At 45.7% G+C, this 18,776-nt stretch overlaps 1 protein-coding gene across 1 annotated transcript in view; it reads right to left on the reverse strand.

Moving 5' to 3' along the window:
* INO80 (INO80 complex ATPase subunit) overlaps positions 1 to 18,776 on the reverse strand; it is a 626,594-nt gene that overhangs the window by 402,122 nt on the left and 205,696 nt on the right. The window contains exon 13 of the mRNA XM_069208609.1: positions 15,539 to 15,619. Within this exon, the coding sequence (XP_069064710.1) occupies positions 15,539 to 15,619 (81 nt within the window). The remainder of the gene's footprint in view (positions 1 to 15,538; positions 15,620 to 18,776) is intronic.

Raw genomic sequence — 18,776 nt, forward strand, 5'->3', positions numbered from 1 at the left:
TGTCACTTACCCAGTGTACATCTGTTCGTGGCATTAGTCGCTGCAGATTCACATGTTTGGCACAGTCCGCTGCCTGGTGTTGGGCTCGGAGTATTACAAGTTGTTTTTCTTCGAAGAAGTCTTTTTTGGTCACGGGACCGAAGGACTCCTCCCTCTTTGGCTCCATTGCGCATGGGCGTCGACTCCATCTTAGATTGTTTTCCCCGCAGAGGGTGAGGATGGAGTTGTTTGCTATAAATAGTGCCCATGCAATGGAGTGAATATGTATGTACGTTAAGAGTTTATAATAATTATTTACAAATGTACAGATGTTTAAGATTTATGATCTACTTCTAAACGGCTACAGGCTTCCCGGGGAGGTGGGAGGGTACATGTGAATCTGCAGCGACTAATGCCACGAACAGATGTACACTGGGTAAGTGACATTTTCAGTTCGATGGCATATGTTGCTGCAGATACACATGTTTGGCATAGACTATAAAGCAGTTACCTCCCCTAAAAGCGGTGGTTTAGCCTGTAGGAGTTGAAGTAGTTTGGAATAATGTTCTTAGTACAGCTTGGCCCACTGTAGCTTGTTGTGCATTTAGTACGTCTACACAGTAGTGTTTAGTAAACGTATGAGGCGTAGACCAGGTTGCAGCCTTACATATTTCGCTCATAGGAATGTTTCCTAGAAAGGCCATTGTAGCACCTTTCTTTCTGGTTGAGTGTGCCTTTGGTGTAATAGGCAATTCTCTTTTGGCTTTAAGATAGCATGTTTGAATACATCTGACTATCCATCTAGCAATGCCTTGTTTAGAGATTGGATTTCCTATGTGTGGTTTTTGAAAAGCTATGAACAGTTGTTTTGTTTTCCTGATTAGCTTTGTTCTGTCAATGTAGTACATTAGTGCTCTTTTGATGTCTAATGTATGTAGTGCCCTTTCAGCCACGGAATTTGGTTGTGGGAAGAACACTGGCAATTCTACTGTTTGATTTAAATGGAATGGTGAGATTACTTTTGGCAGAAATTTTGGATTTGTTCTTAGAACTATTTTATTGTTGTGTATTTGAATAAATGGTTCTTGTATGGTAAATGCCTGTATTTCACTTACTCTTCTGAGGGATGTGATTGCAATGAGAAATGCGACTTTCCAGGTTAGATATTGCATTTCACAGGAATGCATGGGTTCGAAAGGTGGACCCATGAGTCTTGTTAAGACGATGTTAAGATTCCATGAAGGAACTGGTGGTGTTCTTGGTGGTATAATTCTTTTTAGCCCTTCCATGAATGCTTTAATAACTGGTATTCTAAATAGAGACGATGAATGAGTAGTTTGTAGGTAAGCAGATATTGCTGCGAGGTGTATTTTTATAGATGAAAAAGCGAGATTTGCTTTTTGCAAATGTAGTAAGTATCCTACTATGTCTTTCGTAGAGGCATGTAATGGTTGTATTTGATTGGCATGGCAGTAGTAAACAAATCTTTTCCACTTAGATGCATAGCAGTGTCTAGTGGAAGATTTTCTAGCTTGTTTTATGACCTCCATGCATTCTTGTGTGAGGTCTAAGTGTCCGAATTCTAGGATTTCAGGAGCCAAATTGCCAGATTCAATGATGCTGGGTTTGGATGCCTGATCTGTTGTTTGTGTTGTGTTAACAGATCTGGTCTGTTGGGTAGTTTGACATGCGGTACTAGTGAAAGGTCTAGTAGAGTTGTATACCAAGGTTGTCTTGCCCATGTGGGTGCTATTAGTATGAGTTTGAGTTGGTTTTGACTCAACTTGTTTACTAGATATGGAAGGAGAGGGAGAGGGGGAAAAGCGTATGCAAATATCCCTGACCAACTCATCCATAGAGCATTGCCTTGTGATTCGCGGTGTGGGTACTTGGATGCGAAGTTTTGGCATTTTGAGTTTTCTTTTGTTGCTAACAAATCTATCTGGGGTGTTCCCCAAATTTGAAAGTACTTGTTCAGAACTTGGGGGTGAATTTCCCATTCGTGGACTTGTTGGTGGTCTCGCGAAAGGTTGTCTGCTAGTTGGTTTTGTATTCCTGGAATAAATTGTGCTATTAGGCGAATGTTGTTGTGAATCGCCCACTGCCAAATTTTTTGTGTTAGGAGGCACAATTGTGTTGAGTGTGTTCCTCCTTGTTTGTTTAAATAATACATTGTTGTCATGTTGTCTGTTTTGACAAGAATGTATTTGTGTGTTATTATGGGTTGGAAGGCTTTTAACGCTAGAAATACTGCTAACAGTTCTAGGTAATTGATATGAAATTTTGTTTGGTGTATATCCCATTGTCCTTGAATGCTGTGGTGATTGAGGTGTGCTCCCCACCCTGTCATGGAAGCATCTGTTGTTATAACGTATTGAGGCACTGGGTCCTGAAATGTCCGCCCTTTGTTTAAATTTTTGCTGTTCCACCATAGAAGCGAGAGGTATGTTTGGCGGTCTACCAACACCAGATCTTGAAGTTGACCCTGTGCCTGTGACCATTGTGATGCTAGACACTGTTGTAAGGGTTGCATGTGTAGTCTTGCGTTTGGGACAATGGCTATGCATGATGACATCATGCCTAGAAGTTTTAGCACAAATTTTGCTTGTATCTTTTGGTTTGGAAACATAGCACTTATTACCTTGTGGAATGCCTGCACTCTTTGTGGACTTGGAGTGGCAATTCCTTTTGATGTGTTGATGGTTGCTCCTAGATATTGTTGTGTCTGACACGGTTCTAGGTGTGATTTTGTATAGTTGATGGAAAACCCCAGTTTGTGAAGGGTTTGTATGACACATGTGGTGTCGTTTGCGCATTTTTTTACTGTGTTGGTCTTGATTAGCCAATCGTCTAGGTAAGGGAACACATGTATCTGTTGTCTCCTGATGTGTGCTGCTACTACTGCTAGACATTTTGTGAACACTCTTGGTGCAGTTGTTATTCCGAATGGCAACACTTTGAATTGGTAATGTATTCCTTTGAATACGAACCGTAGGTACTTTCTGTGAGAAGGGTGTATTGGTATATGAAAGTACGCATCCTTTAGGTCTAATGTGGTCATGTAATCTTGCTGTTTGAGCAGTGGAATGATGTCTTGTAGTGTGACCATGTGAAAATGGTCCGATATGATGTAGGTATTTAGTGTCCTGAGATCTAATATTGGTCTTAATGTTTTGTCTTTTTTTGGAATTAGAAAGTACAGGGAGTAAACTCCTGTGTTTTTTTGTTGTACTGGTACTAACTCTATTGCATCCTTTTGCAGTAGTGCTTGAACTTCTAGTCCTAAAAGTTCTAAATGTTGTGGTGACATTTTGCGTGTTTTGGGAGGGATGTTTGGTGGGAATTTGTGGAATTCTATGCAATAGCCATGTTGGATTATTGCTAATACCCAATTGTCTGTTGTAATCTGTTGCCAAGATTGGTAGAATTGGCTTAGTCTTCCCCCCACTGGTGTTGAGTGAAGGGGTTGCGTGACTTGAAAGTCACTGTTTAGGGGGAGGTGTTTTTGGAGTCTGGAATCTTCCCCTACTCCTTGGGAATTGACCCCCTCTATATCCCCTGAAACCTCCCCTTTGGAAGGAACCCTGATATGGTGTGGTTCTTGTTTGTTGGCTGGTGGTGTCTGTGGGTTGGCCACAAAACCCCCCTCTAAATGGAGTTTTTCTAAAAGAGCCTCTGCTCTGCGGGGAGTAGAGTGCGCCCATGGCCTTGGCCGTGTCTGTGTCCTTTTTAAGTTTTTCAATGGCTGTGTCCACTTCAGGGCCAAAAAGTTGTTTTTCGTTGAAGGGCATATTAAGGACAGCCTGCTGGATTTCAGGTTTGAAGCCTGAAGTGCGGAGCCAAGCGTGTCTCCTTATGGTGACAGCAGTGTTGACTGTTCTCGCTGCAGTATCGGCTGCGTCCAGTGAAGAGCGGATTTGATTGTTTGAGATCGTTTGTCCCTCTTCAACTATTTGCTGCGCCCTTTTTTGGTATTCTTGGGGAAGATGGTCTACGAGAAGTTGCATCTCATCCCAGTGAGCGCGGTCATATCTGGCCAGCAGCGCTTGAGAATTTGCGATGCGCCACTGGTTGGCTGCCTGTGATGCTACTCTTTTTCCTGCCGCATCAAATTTTCTGCTTTCTTTGTCCGGAGGTGGGGCGTCGCCAGATGTATGGGAATTTGCTCTTTTGCGAGCTGCCCCTACTACTACGGAGTCAGGTGGTAACTGCGAAGTAATAAACACTGGATCTGTGGGTGGTGGTTTGTATTTTTTATCCACCCTTGGGGTGATGGCTCTTGATTTTACGGGCTCTTCAAAAATTTGTTTTGCGTGCCGTAACATCCCCGGTAGCATTGGGAGACATTGATATTGGCTATGTGTAGCCGAGAGGGTGTTAAATAAAAAATCATCCTCTATAGGATCGGAATGCAGTTGGACATTGTGGAATTCTGCAGCCCTAGCCACCAGTTGTGAGTATGAGGTACTGTCCTCTGGCGGTGACGGCTTTGTGGGGTATGAATCTGGATCATTGTCCGGCACTGGGGTGTCGTATAGGTCCCAAGCGTCTTGATCCTGATTATCTTGACTTATGGTAGTTTGCGCTGGTGAGTGCATTTGTGGCGGTGTTTGTGCCGGCGATGCCTGTTGTAGTGGAGAGGGCGGAGGCGTGACTTTTTTAACCACTTTGGCTTGTGGTTGTGCGTCATCCTTGAGGAGACGGATCCTTCTTTTCCTTATTATTGGGGGAAGGGTTGATATCTTCCCTGTGTCTTGCTGGATGTACAGTCTCTTTTGTGTGTAGTCTGATTCTACACTTTGGAGCTCTTGTCCAAATCTGTGCATCTGGCCACTTATTCCTTGTTCCTCTGAGTAGGATGAAGGTGTGGTATTTTTCGGCGCCGAGAGAGAATCTTTTTTCGGTTTCGGCACCGACAGAATTTTTGTTCCTTTCGGCATGGATTCTCGGTGCCGATGTTTTTCGGTGCCGGTATCTTGTTTTTGTCTCTCGGAGCCGCTTTCTCGGCTCCGAGGTTGCTCCATGGCGGTCCCTCGACCGGAGTCGGGTGTCTTCGCTATGGGCGTGCCCTTTTTCGGCGCCTTCGACGGGTCGCCTGTTTTATGGGTCGAGCCATGGCCTGTTGGCAGTGGCGTCCCCTGGGCTTTCGTTTTGTCGATGGTTTTACTTTTCGACGTCTTACTCACAGTTTGTTGCTGTTGTTCGACGTCGGAGTCTCCGGATTCTGAGTCCGGAACCGAGAATGTTTCCTCTTCGTCGTCGAAACGTTGTTTTGTCGGCGTGGACGCCATTTGTAGACGCCTGGCTCTTCGGTCCCGGAGTGTTTTTCTGGACCGGAAGGCTCGACAGGCCTCACAGGTATCCTCCTTGTGCTCGGGGGACAAGCACAAGTTACAGACCAAGTGCTGATCTGTATAAGGATACTTACTGTGACATTTTGGGCAGAAACGGAACGGGGTCCGTTCCATCGGCTTCGATGTCGCACGCGGTCGGGCCGACCAGGCCCCGATGGGGGAATCGAAGCTACCCCAAAGTCTTCCGATGATCGGTGTCGATGTACCTAACTATCCCGATACCGAACGGAACAATACCGACGCTTTCTTCCGAGATTCTGACTAACTTTCCGAACCGAAACACGGAGCGAAAAGGAATACGTCCGAACCCGACAGCGGAAAAAAAACAATCTAAGATGGAGTCGACGCCCATGCGCAATGGAGCCAAAGAGGGAGGAGTCCTTCGGTCCCGTGACCAAAAAAGACTTCTTCGAAGAAAAACAACTTGTAATACTCCGAGCCCAACACCAGGCAGCGGACTGTGCCAAACATGTGTATCTGCAGCAACATATGCCATCGAACATATATATGTATATATATATATATATATATATATATATATATATGGAAAATGTCACTCACCCAGTGTACATCTGTTCGTGGCATGTCGTACTGCAGATTCACATGCTATGCATATCTCTTCCGACATCTAGTGTTGGGCTCGGAGTGTTACAAGTTGTTTTTCTTCGAAGAAATCTTTTCAGGGTCATAGGATAGAGTGACTCCTCCTCTCGGTTTCAGTGCGCATGGGCATCGACTCCATTGTTAGACTGATTAGACAGCCGGCTAAAACTGAACTCCGACAAAACAGAGGTCCTCATCCTTGGCGCACCCCCTCCGCCTGGGACAACTCATGGTGGCCGTCCATGCTGGGTCCCCCACTGACACCCACCGACAGCGCACGAAACCTCGGCTTCACCCTCGACTCCTCACTCTCCATGTCAAAGCAGGTCAGCGCCATCTCCTCCTCCTGCTACAACACCCTCCGCATGCTTCGCAGAGTTTACAAATGGATCCCAACAGAAAAAAGAAAAGCAGAAATCCAGGCCCTCGCCAGCAGCAGACTCGACTACGGCAACGCCCTCTACACCGGTATCTCATCCAAACTCCTCCAACGCATCCAAAACGCCTCCGCCCGACTCATCCTCAACATCCCTCGCCACTGCCACATCAGCCCCCACCTAAGAGACCTTCACTGGCTCCCCGTCAACAAGAGGATCACCTTCAAGCTCCTCACCCACGCACACAAGGCACTCCACAACACCGGACCAGCATACCTGAACAACAGACTCAGCTTCTACACCCCCAACCGGCACCTCCGCTCCACTAACCTCGCCCTCACCTCCATCCCCCGCATCCGATGCAAATCTTCCGGTGGCAGATCATTCTCGTACCTCGCCGCCAAGACCTGGAACACCCTCCCGCCGGATTTACGATAGATCCAGGACCTTCTTTCCTTCAGAAAACTCCTCAAGACTTGGCCCTTTGAGCAGTAGCAGCCCCCTCCTATCCCCCCACCCCCCACTCCCAGCGCCTTGAAACCCTCACGACTATGTAGTGCGCTTTACAAATTGATTGATTGTGCTAGTAGATAAATTTGATTGTGAATTGCCCATTTCCAAATTGTTTGGGCTAGAAGGGACAGTTGAGATGAATGTGTCCCGCCCTGTTTGTTGAGATAATACATGGTTGTCATTTTGTCTATTTTTCTGAGAACATTTTTCTGTTTGAGAAGAGGTTGAAACGCTTTTAGGGCAAGAAATACAGCTAATAATACTAAGTGGTTCACGTGTAGCTGCTTCTGTTTGACATGCCATTGCCCTTGAATGGTCTGATTGTTGAGGTAAGCTCCCCAACCGATCATATGCATCTGTTGTGATTATGGTCGGAGGCAAAGGGTCTTGAAATCCCTGCCCCTTCATTAGATTTCTGCGATTCCACCATTGAAGGGAAATATGTGTTTGGCGGTCCATCAACACCAGATCTTGAAGTTGACCTTGTGCCTGCGACCATTGTTGTGAGAGGCACTGTTGTAAGGGTCTCATGTTTAGTCTTGCATGTGGGACTATAGCTATGCAAGATGCCATCATTCCTAGAATCTTCATGATAAATCTTACAGTGTATTGTTGATTTGGCTGTATGAGTGGTATGAGATTTTGGAAAGCTTGTATCCTTTGTATATTTGGATAAGCTAGGGCTTGTTGAGTATTTAGGATAGCAACTAGGTAAGGTCGTACCTGTGCTGGTTGAAGGTGTGACTTTTTTGTAATTGAGAGTGAACCGTAGGGTGTGCAAGGTTTCTATCATGTAATGAGTGTGTTGTTGCATTGTGTAAAATTGCTTGATTTTATTAGCCAATCATCTAGATATGGAAAGACATGTATTTGTTGTCTCCTTAATTAGGCTGCTACTACTGATAGACACTTTGTGAACACTCTTGGAGCTGTTATGCCGAATGGCAACACCTTGAACTGGTAGTGTTTTCCTGCTGTGATAAACCTGAGTTTTTTTCTGTGAGCTGGATAGATGGGTATGTGGAAATACGCATCTTTGAGGTCTAAAGCAGTCATGTAATCTTGTTTTTGTGAACTGCGGTTGGCCACAAAACCCCCCTCTAAATGGAGTTTTTCTAAAAGAGCCTCTGCTCTGCGGGGAGTAGAGTGCGCCCATGGCCTTGGCCGTGTCTGTGTCCTTTTTAAGTTTTTCAATGGCTGTGTCCACTTCAGGGCCAAAAAGTTGTTTTTCGTTGAAGGGCATATTAAGGACAGCCTGCTGGATTTCAGGTTTGAAGCCTGAAGTGCGGAGCCAAGCGTGTCTCCTTATGGTGACAGCAGTGTTGACTGTTCTCGCTGCAGTATCGGCTGCGTCCAGTGAAGAGCGGATTTGATTGTTTGAGATCGTTTGTCCCTCTTCAACTATTTGCTGCGCCCTTTTTTGGTATTCTTGGGGAAGATGGTCTACGAGAAGTTGCATCTCATCCCAGTGAGCGCGGTCATATCTGGCCAGCAGCGCTTGAGAATTTGCGATGCGCCACTGGTTGGCTGCCTGTGATGCTACTCTTTTTCCTGCCGCATCAAATTTTCTGCTTTCTTTGTCCGGAGGTGGGGCGTCGCCAGATGTATGGGAATTTGCTCTTTTGCGAGCTGCCCCTACTACTACGGAGTCAGGTGGTAACTGCGAAGTAATAAACACTGGATCTGTGGGTGGTGGTTTGTATTTTTTATCCACCCTTGGGGTGATGGCTCTTGATTTTACGGGCTCTTCAAAAATTTGTTTTGCGTGCCGTAACATCCCCGGTAGCATTGGGAGACATTGATATTGGCTATGTGTAGCCGAGAGGGTGTTAAATAAAAAATCATCCTCTATAGGATCGGAATGCAGTTGGACATTGTGGAATTCTGCAGCCCTAGCCACCAGTTGTGAGTATGAGGTACTGTCCTCTGGCGGTGACGGCTTTGTGGGGTATGAATCTGGATCATTGTCCGGCACTGGGGTGTCGTATAGGTCCCAAGCGTCTTGATCCTGATTATCTTGACTTATGGTAGTTTGCGCTGGTGAGTGCATTTGTGGCGGTGTTTGTGCCGGCGATGCCTGTTGTAGTGGAGAGGGCGGAGGCGTGACTTTTTTAACCACTTTGGTTTGTGGTTGTGCGTCATCCTTGAGGAGACTGATCCTTCTTTTCCTTATTATTGGGGGAAGGGTTGATATCTTCCCTGTGTCTTGCTGGATGTACAGTCTCTTTTGTGTGTAGTCTGATTCTACACTTTGGAGCTCTTGTCCAAATCTGTGCATCTGGCCACTTATTCCTTGTTCCTCTGAGTAGGATGAAGGTGTGGTATTTTTCGGCGCCGAGAGAGAATCTTTTTTCGGTTTCGGCACCGACAGAATTTTTGTTCCTTTCGGCATGGATTCTCGGTGCCGATGTTTTTCGGTGCCGGTATCTTGTTTTTGTCTCTCGGAGCCGCTTTCTCGGCTCCGAGGTTGCTCCATGGCGGTCCCTCGACCGGAGTCGGGTGTCTTCGCTATGGGCGTGCCCTTTTTCGGCGCCTTCGACGGGTCGCCTGTTTTATGGGTCGAGCCATGGCCTGTTGGCAGTGGCGTCCCCTGGGCTTTCGTTTTGTCGATGGTTTTACTTTTCGACGTCTTACTCACAGTTTGTTGCTGTTGTTCGACGTCGGAGTCTCCGGATTCTGAGTCCGGAACCGAGAATGTTTCCTCTTCGTCGTCGAAACGTTGTTTTGTCGGCGTGGACGCCATTTGTAGACGCCTGGCTCTTCGGTCCCGGAGTGTTTTTCTGGACCGGAAGGCTCGACAGGCCTCACAGGTATCCTCCTTGTGCTCGGGGGACAAGCACAAGTTACAGACCAAGTGCTGATCTGTATAAGGATACTTACTGTGACATTTTGGGCAGAAACGGAACGGGGTCCGTTCCATCGGCTTCGATGTCGCACGCGGTCGGGCCGACCAGGCCCCGATGGGGGAATCGAAGCTACCCCAAAGTCTTCCGATGATCGGTGTCGATGTACCTAACTATCCCGATACCGAACGGAACAATACCGACGCTTTCTTCCGAGATTCTGACTAACTTTCCGAACCGAAACACGGAGCGAAAAGGAATACGTCCGAACCCGACAGCGGAAAAAAAACAATCTAAGATGGAGTCGACGCCCATGCGCAATGGAGCCAAAGAGGGAGGAGTCCTTCGGTCCCGTGACCAAAAAAGACTTCTTCGAAGAAAAACAACTTGTAATACTCCGAGCCCAACACCAGGCAGCGGACTGTGCCAAACATGTGTATCTGCAGCAACATATGCCATCGAACATATATATGTATATATATATATATATATATATATATATATGGAAAATGTCACTCACCCAGTGTACATCTGTTCGTGGCATGTCGTACTGCAGATTCACATGCTATGCATATCTCTTCCGACATCTAGTGTTGGGCTCGGAGTGTTACAAGTTGTTTTTCTTCGAAGAAATCTTTTCAGGGTCATAGGATAGAGTGACTCCTCCTCTCGGTTTCAGTGCGCATGGGCATCGACTCCATTGTTAGACTGATTAGACAGCCGGCTAAAACTGAACTCCGACAAAACAGAGGTCCTCATCCTTGGCGCACCCCCTCCGCCTGGGACAACTCATGGTGGCCGTCCATGCTGGGTCCCCCACTGACACCCACCGACAGCGCACGAAACCTCGGCTTCACCCTCGACTCCTCACTCTCCATGTCAAAGCAGGTCAGCGCCATCTCCTCCTCCTGCTACAACACCCTCCGCATGCTTCGCAGAGTTTACAAATGGATCCCAACAGAAAAAAGAAAAGCAGAAATCCAGGCCCTCGCCAGCAGCAGACTCGACTACGGCAACGCCCTCTACACCGGTATCTCATCCAAACTCCTCCAACGCATCCAAAACGCCTCCGCCCGACTCATCCTCAACATCCCTCGCCACTGCCACATCAGCCCCCACCTAAGAGACCTTCACTGGCTCCCCGTCAACAAGAGGATCACCTTCAAGCTCCTCACCCACGCACACAAGGCACTCCACAACACCGGACCAGCATACCTGAACAACAGACTCAGCTTCTACACCCCCAACCGGCACCTCCGCTCCACTAACCTCGCCCTCACCTCCATCCCCCGCATCCGATGCAAATCTTCCGGTGGCAGATCATTCTCGTACCTCGCCGCCAAGACCTGGAACACCCTCCCGCCGGATTTACGATAGATCCAGGACCTTCTTTCCTTCAGAAAACTCCTCAAGACTTGGCCCTTTGAGCAGTAGCAGCCCCCTCCTATCCCCCCACCCCCCACTCCCAGCGCCTTGAAACCCTCACGACTATGTAGTGCGCTTTACAAATTGATTGATTGTGCTAGTAGATAAATTTGATTGTGAATTGCCCATTTCCAAATTGTTTGGGCTAGAAGGGACAGTTGAGATGAATGTGTCCCGCCCTGTTTGTTGAGATAATACATGGTTGTCATTTTGTCTATTTTTCTGAGAACATTTTTCTGTTTGAGAAGAGGTTGAAACGCTTTTAGGGCAAGAAATACAGCTAATAATACTAAGTGGTTCACGTGTAGCTGCTTCTGTTTGACATGCCATTGCCCTTGAATGGTCTGATTGTTGAGGTAAGCTCCCCAACCGATCATATGCATCTGTTGTGATTATGGTCGGAGGCAAAGGGTCTTGAAATCCCTGCCCCTTCATTAGATTTCTGCGATTCCACCATTGAAGGGAAATATGTGTTTGGCGGTCCATCAACACCAGATCTTGAAGTTGACCTTGTGCCTGCGACCATTGTTGTGAGAGGCACTGTTGTAAGGGTCTCATGTTTAGTCTTGCATGTGGGACTATAGCTATGCAAGATGCCATCATTCCTAGAATCTTCATGATAAATCTTACAGTGTATTGTTGATTTGGCTGTATGAGTGGTATGAGATTTTGGAAAGCTTGTATCCTTTGTATATTTGGATAAGCTAGGGCTTGTTGAGTATTTAGGATAGCAACTAGGTAAGGTCGTACCTGTGCTGGTTGAAGGTGTGACTTTTTTGTAATTGAGAGTGAACCGTAGGGTGTGCAAGGTTTCTATCATGTAATGAGTGTGTTGTTGCATTGTGTAAAATTGCTTGATTTTATTAGCCAATCATCTAGATATGGAAAGACATGTATTTGTTGTCTCCTTAATTAGGCTGCTACTACTGATAGACACTTTGTGAACACTCTTGGAGCTGTTATGCCGAATGGCAACACCTTGAACTGGTAGTGTTTTCCTGCTGTGATAAACCTGAGTTTTTTTCTGTGAGCTGGATAGATGGGTATGTGGAAATACGCATCTTTGAGGTCTAAAGCAGTCATGTAATCTTGTTTTTGTAGTAGTGGAATGAAATCTTGCAGAGTTACCATGTGAAAATGTTCTGACAGGATGTACAGATTGAGAGGCCTGAGGTCCAAGATGGGCCTGAGGGTGCCGACTTTTTTGGGAATGAGGAAGAATAGTGAGTATACTCCTGTTATTTGTTGAGAATGTGGAACAAATTCTATTGCTTGTTTTAATAGAGCTTCTACCTCTGGTTGTAACAGAACGCTGTGTTCTGGGGACAACTTGTGGTATCGTGGTGGAATGTTTGGGGGGGGGTAGAGATTAATCTTAGGCAATAGCCATTGCGAATAATTGATAATACCCAATTGTCTTTAGGGATATTTTGCCAATGAGAGTGGAATTGCTGTAGTCTTCCCCCCAAAGGAGATGTGTGGAGTGAAGGGAGGAAAGGAAGTCACTGTTTAGGTTGTGTTGTGGTTTGCTTAGAGGTTTGGAATTTACCTCTGTTCCTGAAATATTGTCCTCTATAGGACCCTCTAAACCTATCTCTTTGATATTGGGCTTGTTGTCCATGCTTTGTTTGGGAGGTGGGAGCATCTGAGGATTGTGGCTTAAAACCTCCTCTAAACTGTAGTCTGCGAAAGGAGCCTCTATATGGGGTGGTGTATAAAGCGCCCATTGCTTTTGCAGTATCTGAGTCCTTCCTCAGTTTCTCAATAGTGGTGTTTACTTCTGGGCCAAAGAGATGCTTCTTGCCAAAAGGCATATTAAGTACTGCCTGTTGAATTTCTGGTTTAAAACCAGAGGAGAGTAGCCATGCATGTCTTCTAATTGTGATGGCAGTATTTACACTCCTTGCAGCTGTATCAGCAGCATCAAGGGCAGATCTTATTTTATTATTGCTGATAGCTTGTCCCTCTTCTACCACTTGTTGTGCGCTTTTTTGATGCTCCTTTGGGAGATGCTGTATAAGATCTTGCATATCATCCCAATGGGCCCTGTCATACCTTGTGTGGCAACTATTTTCCCAGCTGCATCACATTTTCTACTTTCCTTATCAGGAGGAGGTGGGTCTCCTGATGAATGGCTGTTTGCCCTATTCCTTGCCTCACTGACTACTACTGAGTCTGGAGGGACCTGATGAGTGATATAGTCTAGGTCAGTGGGAGCAGGCTTATACTTTTTATCAGTTCTAGGGGTGATGATCCTAGCTTTGACAGGTTCCTCAAAAATTTGGTCTGCATGTTTAATCATTCCTGGTAACATTGGGAGACACTTATCTGGAATGAATAGAAGACAGTGTGTTAAATAAAAAAGCTTTGTTCCAGTGGCTTAGAATGCATGGCTACTCCATGATAAGCTGCTGCCCTAGATTTTATTTGGGTGTATGCAGTGGTGTCTTCTGGAGAAGGTTTGGATGGGTAAAGGTCTGGATCATTGTCCAGGATGGGATCAGGGTCAGAGGTCCCATGGGTCTGCTGTATCTCCATGTGAGTATAAAGAGTGTGTTGGAGAAGGCAATGGTGTTGGACTCTTCTGAGGTGAGAAAGAGAACTGCGGAGAGTGAGGAGGAGAAGTATGGAGAGGTAGTGGCTTCTCCTTTTGTTTTTGCACCTTTGATGGTGGTTGCACAGAGTCTAATTCCTCTTGGAAAGCCAGCTTTCTTTTTGGTTTTTAAAGGAGGTGCAGTAATGATTCTTCCTGTCTCATTATGTATATGGATTCTGGAATGTCTCTCATCCATCACCTGTAACATTGGTTCAATCTCAGTCTCTTCTTCAGAAGTCCTATGAGGATTCCATGATGGGCTTTGCAATTTGTTTTAATTTTTTGGAAAGTCCTTGTTCCACTGTATATGAGGATTTTTTTCAGCACAGAGGTGTGTATCTTTTTTCGGTCCTGAAAAAGTAGTTGGATGTCTCGGCTCTGAAGCCGATTGCTGAATTTTGACTCTGAGGAATGGGATCTTTTACTGGAGTCTGAAGCGCTGCTTTTAACTGATTTACTCGACTCCGAGGTGGACGGAGGAGTGGCTTTATTCGGCGCCGACCCCGAAGGACGGTCGCCACCAGTTTTTTCGGGCTGAACCATGGGCTTCCGGCAGTGGTGTACCCAAGGTCTTCGAATGTTTTTTGTGCAGGGGTGTAGGGGCAGATGTACTCACATGCTGGCCAGCTGTGATGGGTCTATCGTCCTCCGACTCTTGTTCGGAATCAGTGTCTGGATGGAGACTGCTCTCTGCGCCTGCTCTTCCTCCATGACGTCGAGATGTTCACTGCTTTTCGACTCCATTTTGAGTCTTCGGGCTCTGTGATCTCTGAGGGTCTTCTTTGATCAAAATGATCGACAGGCCTCGCAATCTTCCTCTCGATGGTCTGGAGAAAGGCACAAATTACAAACCAGGTGTGTGGCAATGAGGGCAGAATGGTAATGGAGTCCAATCCATCAGGCTTTCCACGCGGAAGGACCAAATAGGATCGAGTCGGGCGCACATGCCCCGAAGGGCGAGGTGAAGGTTTCGGTAGTGCTACCGGCTCGATGCTAGATGGGAAACGCGATTGAAACAATACCGACGCATAAGAATGTTTTCTGAAGTTTTCCGAATCAAAATCTCAGAGCAGAGGAAACATGTCCGAACCCGACCGCGGAAAGAAAATCTAACAATGGAGGTGATGCCCATGCGCACTGAAATTGAGAGGAGTCACTCGATCCCGCGACTCCGAAAAGACTTCTTTGAAGAAAAACAACTTGTAACACTCCGAGCCCAACACTAAATGTCAGAAGAGCTATGCATAGCATGTGTATCTGTAGCTACACATGCCATCAAACATATATATATATATATATATATATATATATATATATATATATATATATATATATATACACACACACAAACTTCAAATACTCGAGGTGAACTCATGTGGCCCGAGAGGGGTGGTGCGAAGCGAAAACCGGCACGAGCAAGCCGGTAATTATAATTCACCAAAACAAGAAAGAAAAAAGTAAAAATCGCACGCTCAGATCTGAGCGTGCGATTTTTACTTTTTTCTTTCTTGTTTTGGTGAATATATATATATATATATATATATATATATATATGTAAAATGTCACTTATCCAGTGTACATCTGTTCATGGCATTTTGGACCCCATGGTTCATGCAACAAGAAATTGACAAATCGCCAAGCTCTCATTGAGATCCTGCAACGCTCTTCAAACACAAAGATCGCCTGGGCAGCCACAGGCATCCTGAAGAGCCCAAAAAGAGAAACCTGCACATGAGCTCTGAAAGTGGGAATCCGAGCTACCGGCCCAGCTAGCTCCAGCTTCCATTTGTTCCTGTCTTGAAACTCCCTATCCAGCCTTATTAAAAAATATGCAAAACTGCCACTTACCTCAGCAAGATGTGCTAGCAAAGCAATGCTCTGTACAGTTTTACCAAGGCCCATCTCATCTGCAAGAATCCCATTGATACCCTGAAAAGAAACCCACATCATCAGCATCTTTCGGTGAGTCAGCATAAAGATAATTTTCAAACTTCATAAAGCTATTCCACTCAATACACGTTTGACCGCAACTAGCCACCAGTCACCTACTTGTGTCTCGTACTCAAGACACCAACCGTTCAAAAGATCTGCCAAATGATAAAACAGAAAATGAAGTGACTTCCCTCTCAAACAGGTCTTCCAGGTTAACGTACATTGGTTTCAAAGTATGTCAAAATGTCACAATGTTGTTAAAAGTCCAATTCATCTTTTTTTATTATTATTAAACAGTATCTCCATAAATTAGACTTAATTATGGATTCATACAAATTTTGATTATGTGGGGATATACACAGAATTGTAAAGGAACTGCCGAAAACCCAGAGATTTAGGTAAGTCAAAAAGGGTATGCAGACCCATGTGTGAAGTGCGCACCCAGGTGTATAGTTCAAAACACTTCTAGTAGCCTCTACAATTTTCTTTAGTTTAAAAGTCTTAGGAAGTACATGCAGAATTGCAATTTATTCATGCACAATGCCAACATCTATCTATTTCACTTACCCTATGCATGCATACCAAATTATGTTTAGGAAACTTGATGAATTTCACTATTTACTCTAAACAATTAAATTCTGAGTCATTATCACAATATATAAACCCTGCATTTATGATACTAGTTGCTCCATCGTTTCCTATTATCCACAGTACTTGCGTCTGATGCATGTAAATAAAGTTAGAATGTGAAGAAAATATATTTGTGAAACCCAGTAAACAAAACTGACTAATTAGCTTCCTTTGTAAAATGTGAAATGTAAATCATGCCTGCCCAATAAATGAAATCCATTTTTCTTTTTAGCTTTCTGGTATGTTTAGCCGTGAATTTAAAATGGGAAAAGCAGCAGGGCTACAGACATGAGGAGCTACTCATTATAGGAAGCTGGCTCTCTATAAAGTATACCAAAATGAGGTATACTGTGCAAAGAGTCTAGGGGTTCCTTTACTAGTCGAAAGAGCTTGCTCTAGCAATCCCAAGGTGCTCTCTTAGAGGGTAGTGTGGTTGAGCAGACTTAGGTTTATCAGAGAGGAGGGCTAGACACTTACCATAGGCACACAGTCAATAAATGAGACACACGACTCAAGAAGGAGATCCACACCAATTCACCAAAAATAACCAGTATTTTATATATGTTTAGACACCAGAATCAATATGAACATCTAACTACATTTTGCAATATATATTATTACAGTTTTGAAAAGTTGATGCCATTTTCTGAAGCCGCAGTATTATCATGTGGAGGAGAAACAAACACTCAGCAGTGACCTACAGGACCAATCTTCCAGATTTAAGGAGAGTATGGAGCAGGGTCCTAGGCCACACCAACAAGTCACCTCAGGTGGCACTGGGACGACCAGATGCAGAAGTGTAGTTCAGTGTTGTGTGCCCTGTTGAAGTCAATAGGGATCGATCAAGTCAAAGTTGCTGCAGGTGAGGGCTGGGGAACTAGTCGGGGTGAACCACCAATGGGTCTCTGTGCTTGCGATGCTCCAGGATGTATGGACACCAGTGGTTCTCTTCTCTTAGATCTGGGGCATCCGGGGGATGAGGGTTCTTGGAATGTCTGGTTTCCGTCACCAGTGGCAGTTGCAGTGGTGGGGGGCCCACAGAAACAGGTTGCAGGCTGGACTGGGGGTCCAATACAGCTGAACCTACAAGTCGGCTCAGGTCTCACAAGCCTCGGGATGTAGTGACACCAGTGGTCCTCTTCTCTTCGATCCATGGCATCTGGGTGCAGAGGTATGGTTGTAGGAAGATGGCCCTTTGTGTGGTATGTGAATACCATGTAAAGGACCCAGGGGTTCCCCGGGGAGTAGACAGGGCTTGCTATGCAATCCCAAAGGCCTCTATTTAGAGGCAGTGTAGTCGAGCAGCCTTTGGATTAGCACAGAGGAGTGCAAAACATCTACAAATACACACAATAGTCAAAAGTGAGACCCAGGACTCAAAAAGAAGATCCACAGCAATTAATAAAAATAGCAGGTATCTTTATAAATGTTTAGGCATCAGAGAACAATCGCTCCAGTGAGGAAATTTTAAATAGGAATTCTTTCCACTTTAAAAAGTGGATACTGCAATTTCTCAGTTCTGAAATATTTCCCTATGGGAGGAAAAACAAGTTCTGCAAACAGGCAGAGTATAGTAACTTCCAAGACCAATCTTCAGGAGTTAAGGTGAGTAGGGGGCAAGGTCCAAGGCAGCACCCACAGTACACCCTCATCGGCACGGGGCAGCCGTGTGCATAGGGCAAAACAGCACTGGGTGCCAAATGCGTTCCTATGGGAATAGGTCACTGCGAAAAGAGGCTGCAGGCTCTGGCCATGAGGCCAGTCGGGCTGAACCAATAGCAGGGCTCAGGACTCATGATGCTCAGGCACAGGTAGGCACCTTTGGTCCTCTTCTCCACGGCTCAGGGGCAACAGGTGCAGGTGTCAGTATTTTTTTATTTTTTTACCAGATCGGTTGCAGTAGAGGGGGCTGCGTGCAGGGGCTGCAGGTATCATTCGGGATTCCAGGAGAGGTGAAACCACAATGGACTCATACTCTGGACAGCTGGGGAACCTTTTTGGCACCGGTGGTCCACTTCAACTTGGGTCAGAGACGACAGGTGCAGTGGTGACTTCAGGTGTCAGGTTTTGGTGGTTCCTTCATACTTCAGAGTCCCTTCTATTGGAAGTTGTTGCAAAACAGGTCCGCTGTTCACAGTAGGTCTGGAGTCCTTTTTGAAGGCAGGCATTTCTCCCAGATTTCTGGAGTCACAGGTGCAAGACAAGTCCACTTTGGTGCTGATTTTCGACAATGGATGCAGACAAGCCAGCGGGGCTGGTACCAGATCAGCGGCTTCTTTTATCCGCTTATACTTTTGTGGCTCTTCTGTACCCTTGGTCTTCTAAGGTCATCAGGATCTCCTTCTTTGGTGCCAGAGGCTCCCCTAAATATTGAATTTAGGGGTGTTAGAGGTGTGTAGGATATTAGTCAATGGGATACCGCCCTTGGTGTCACAACGCTTCCTATATGACCACTTTCTGTGGGAAGTGGGCATAACCCTGTCCCAGAATTGCTAGGTATGCCATCTCAGATATGGCAACCTCT

Source organism: Pleurodeles waltl, chromosome 9 (genome assembly GCF_031143425.1).
Source record: "Pleurodeles waltl isolate 20211129_DDA chromosome 9, aPleWal1.hap1.20221129, whole genome shotgun sequence".
In the NCBI taxonomy this organism is placed as follows: Eukaryota; Metazoa; Chordata; class Amphibia; order Caudata; family Salamandridae; genus Pleurodeles; species Pleurodeles waltl.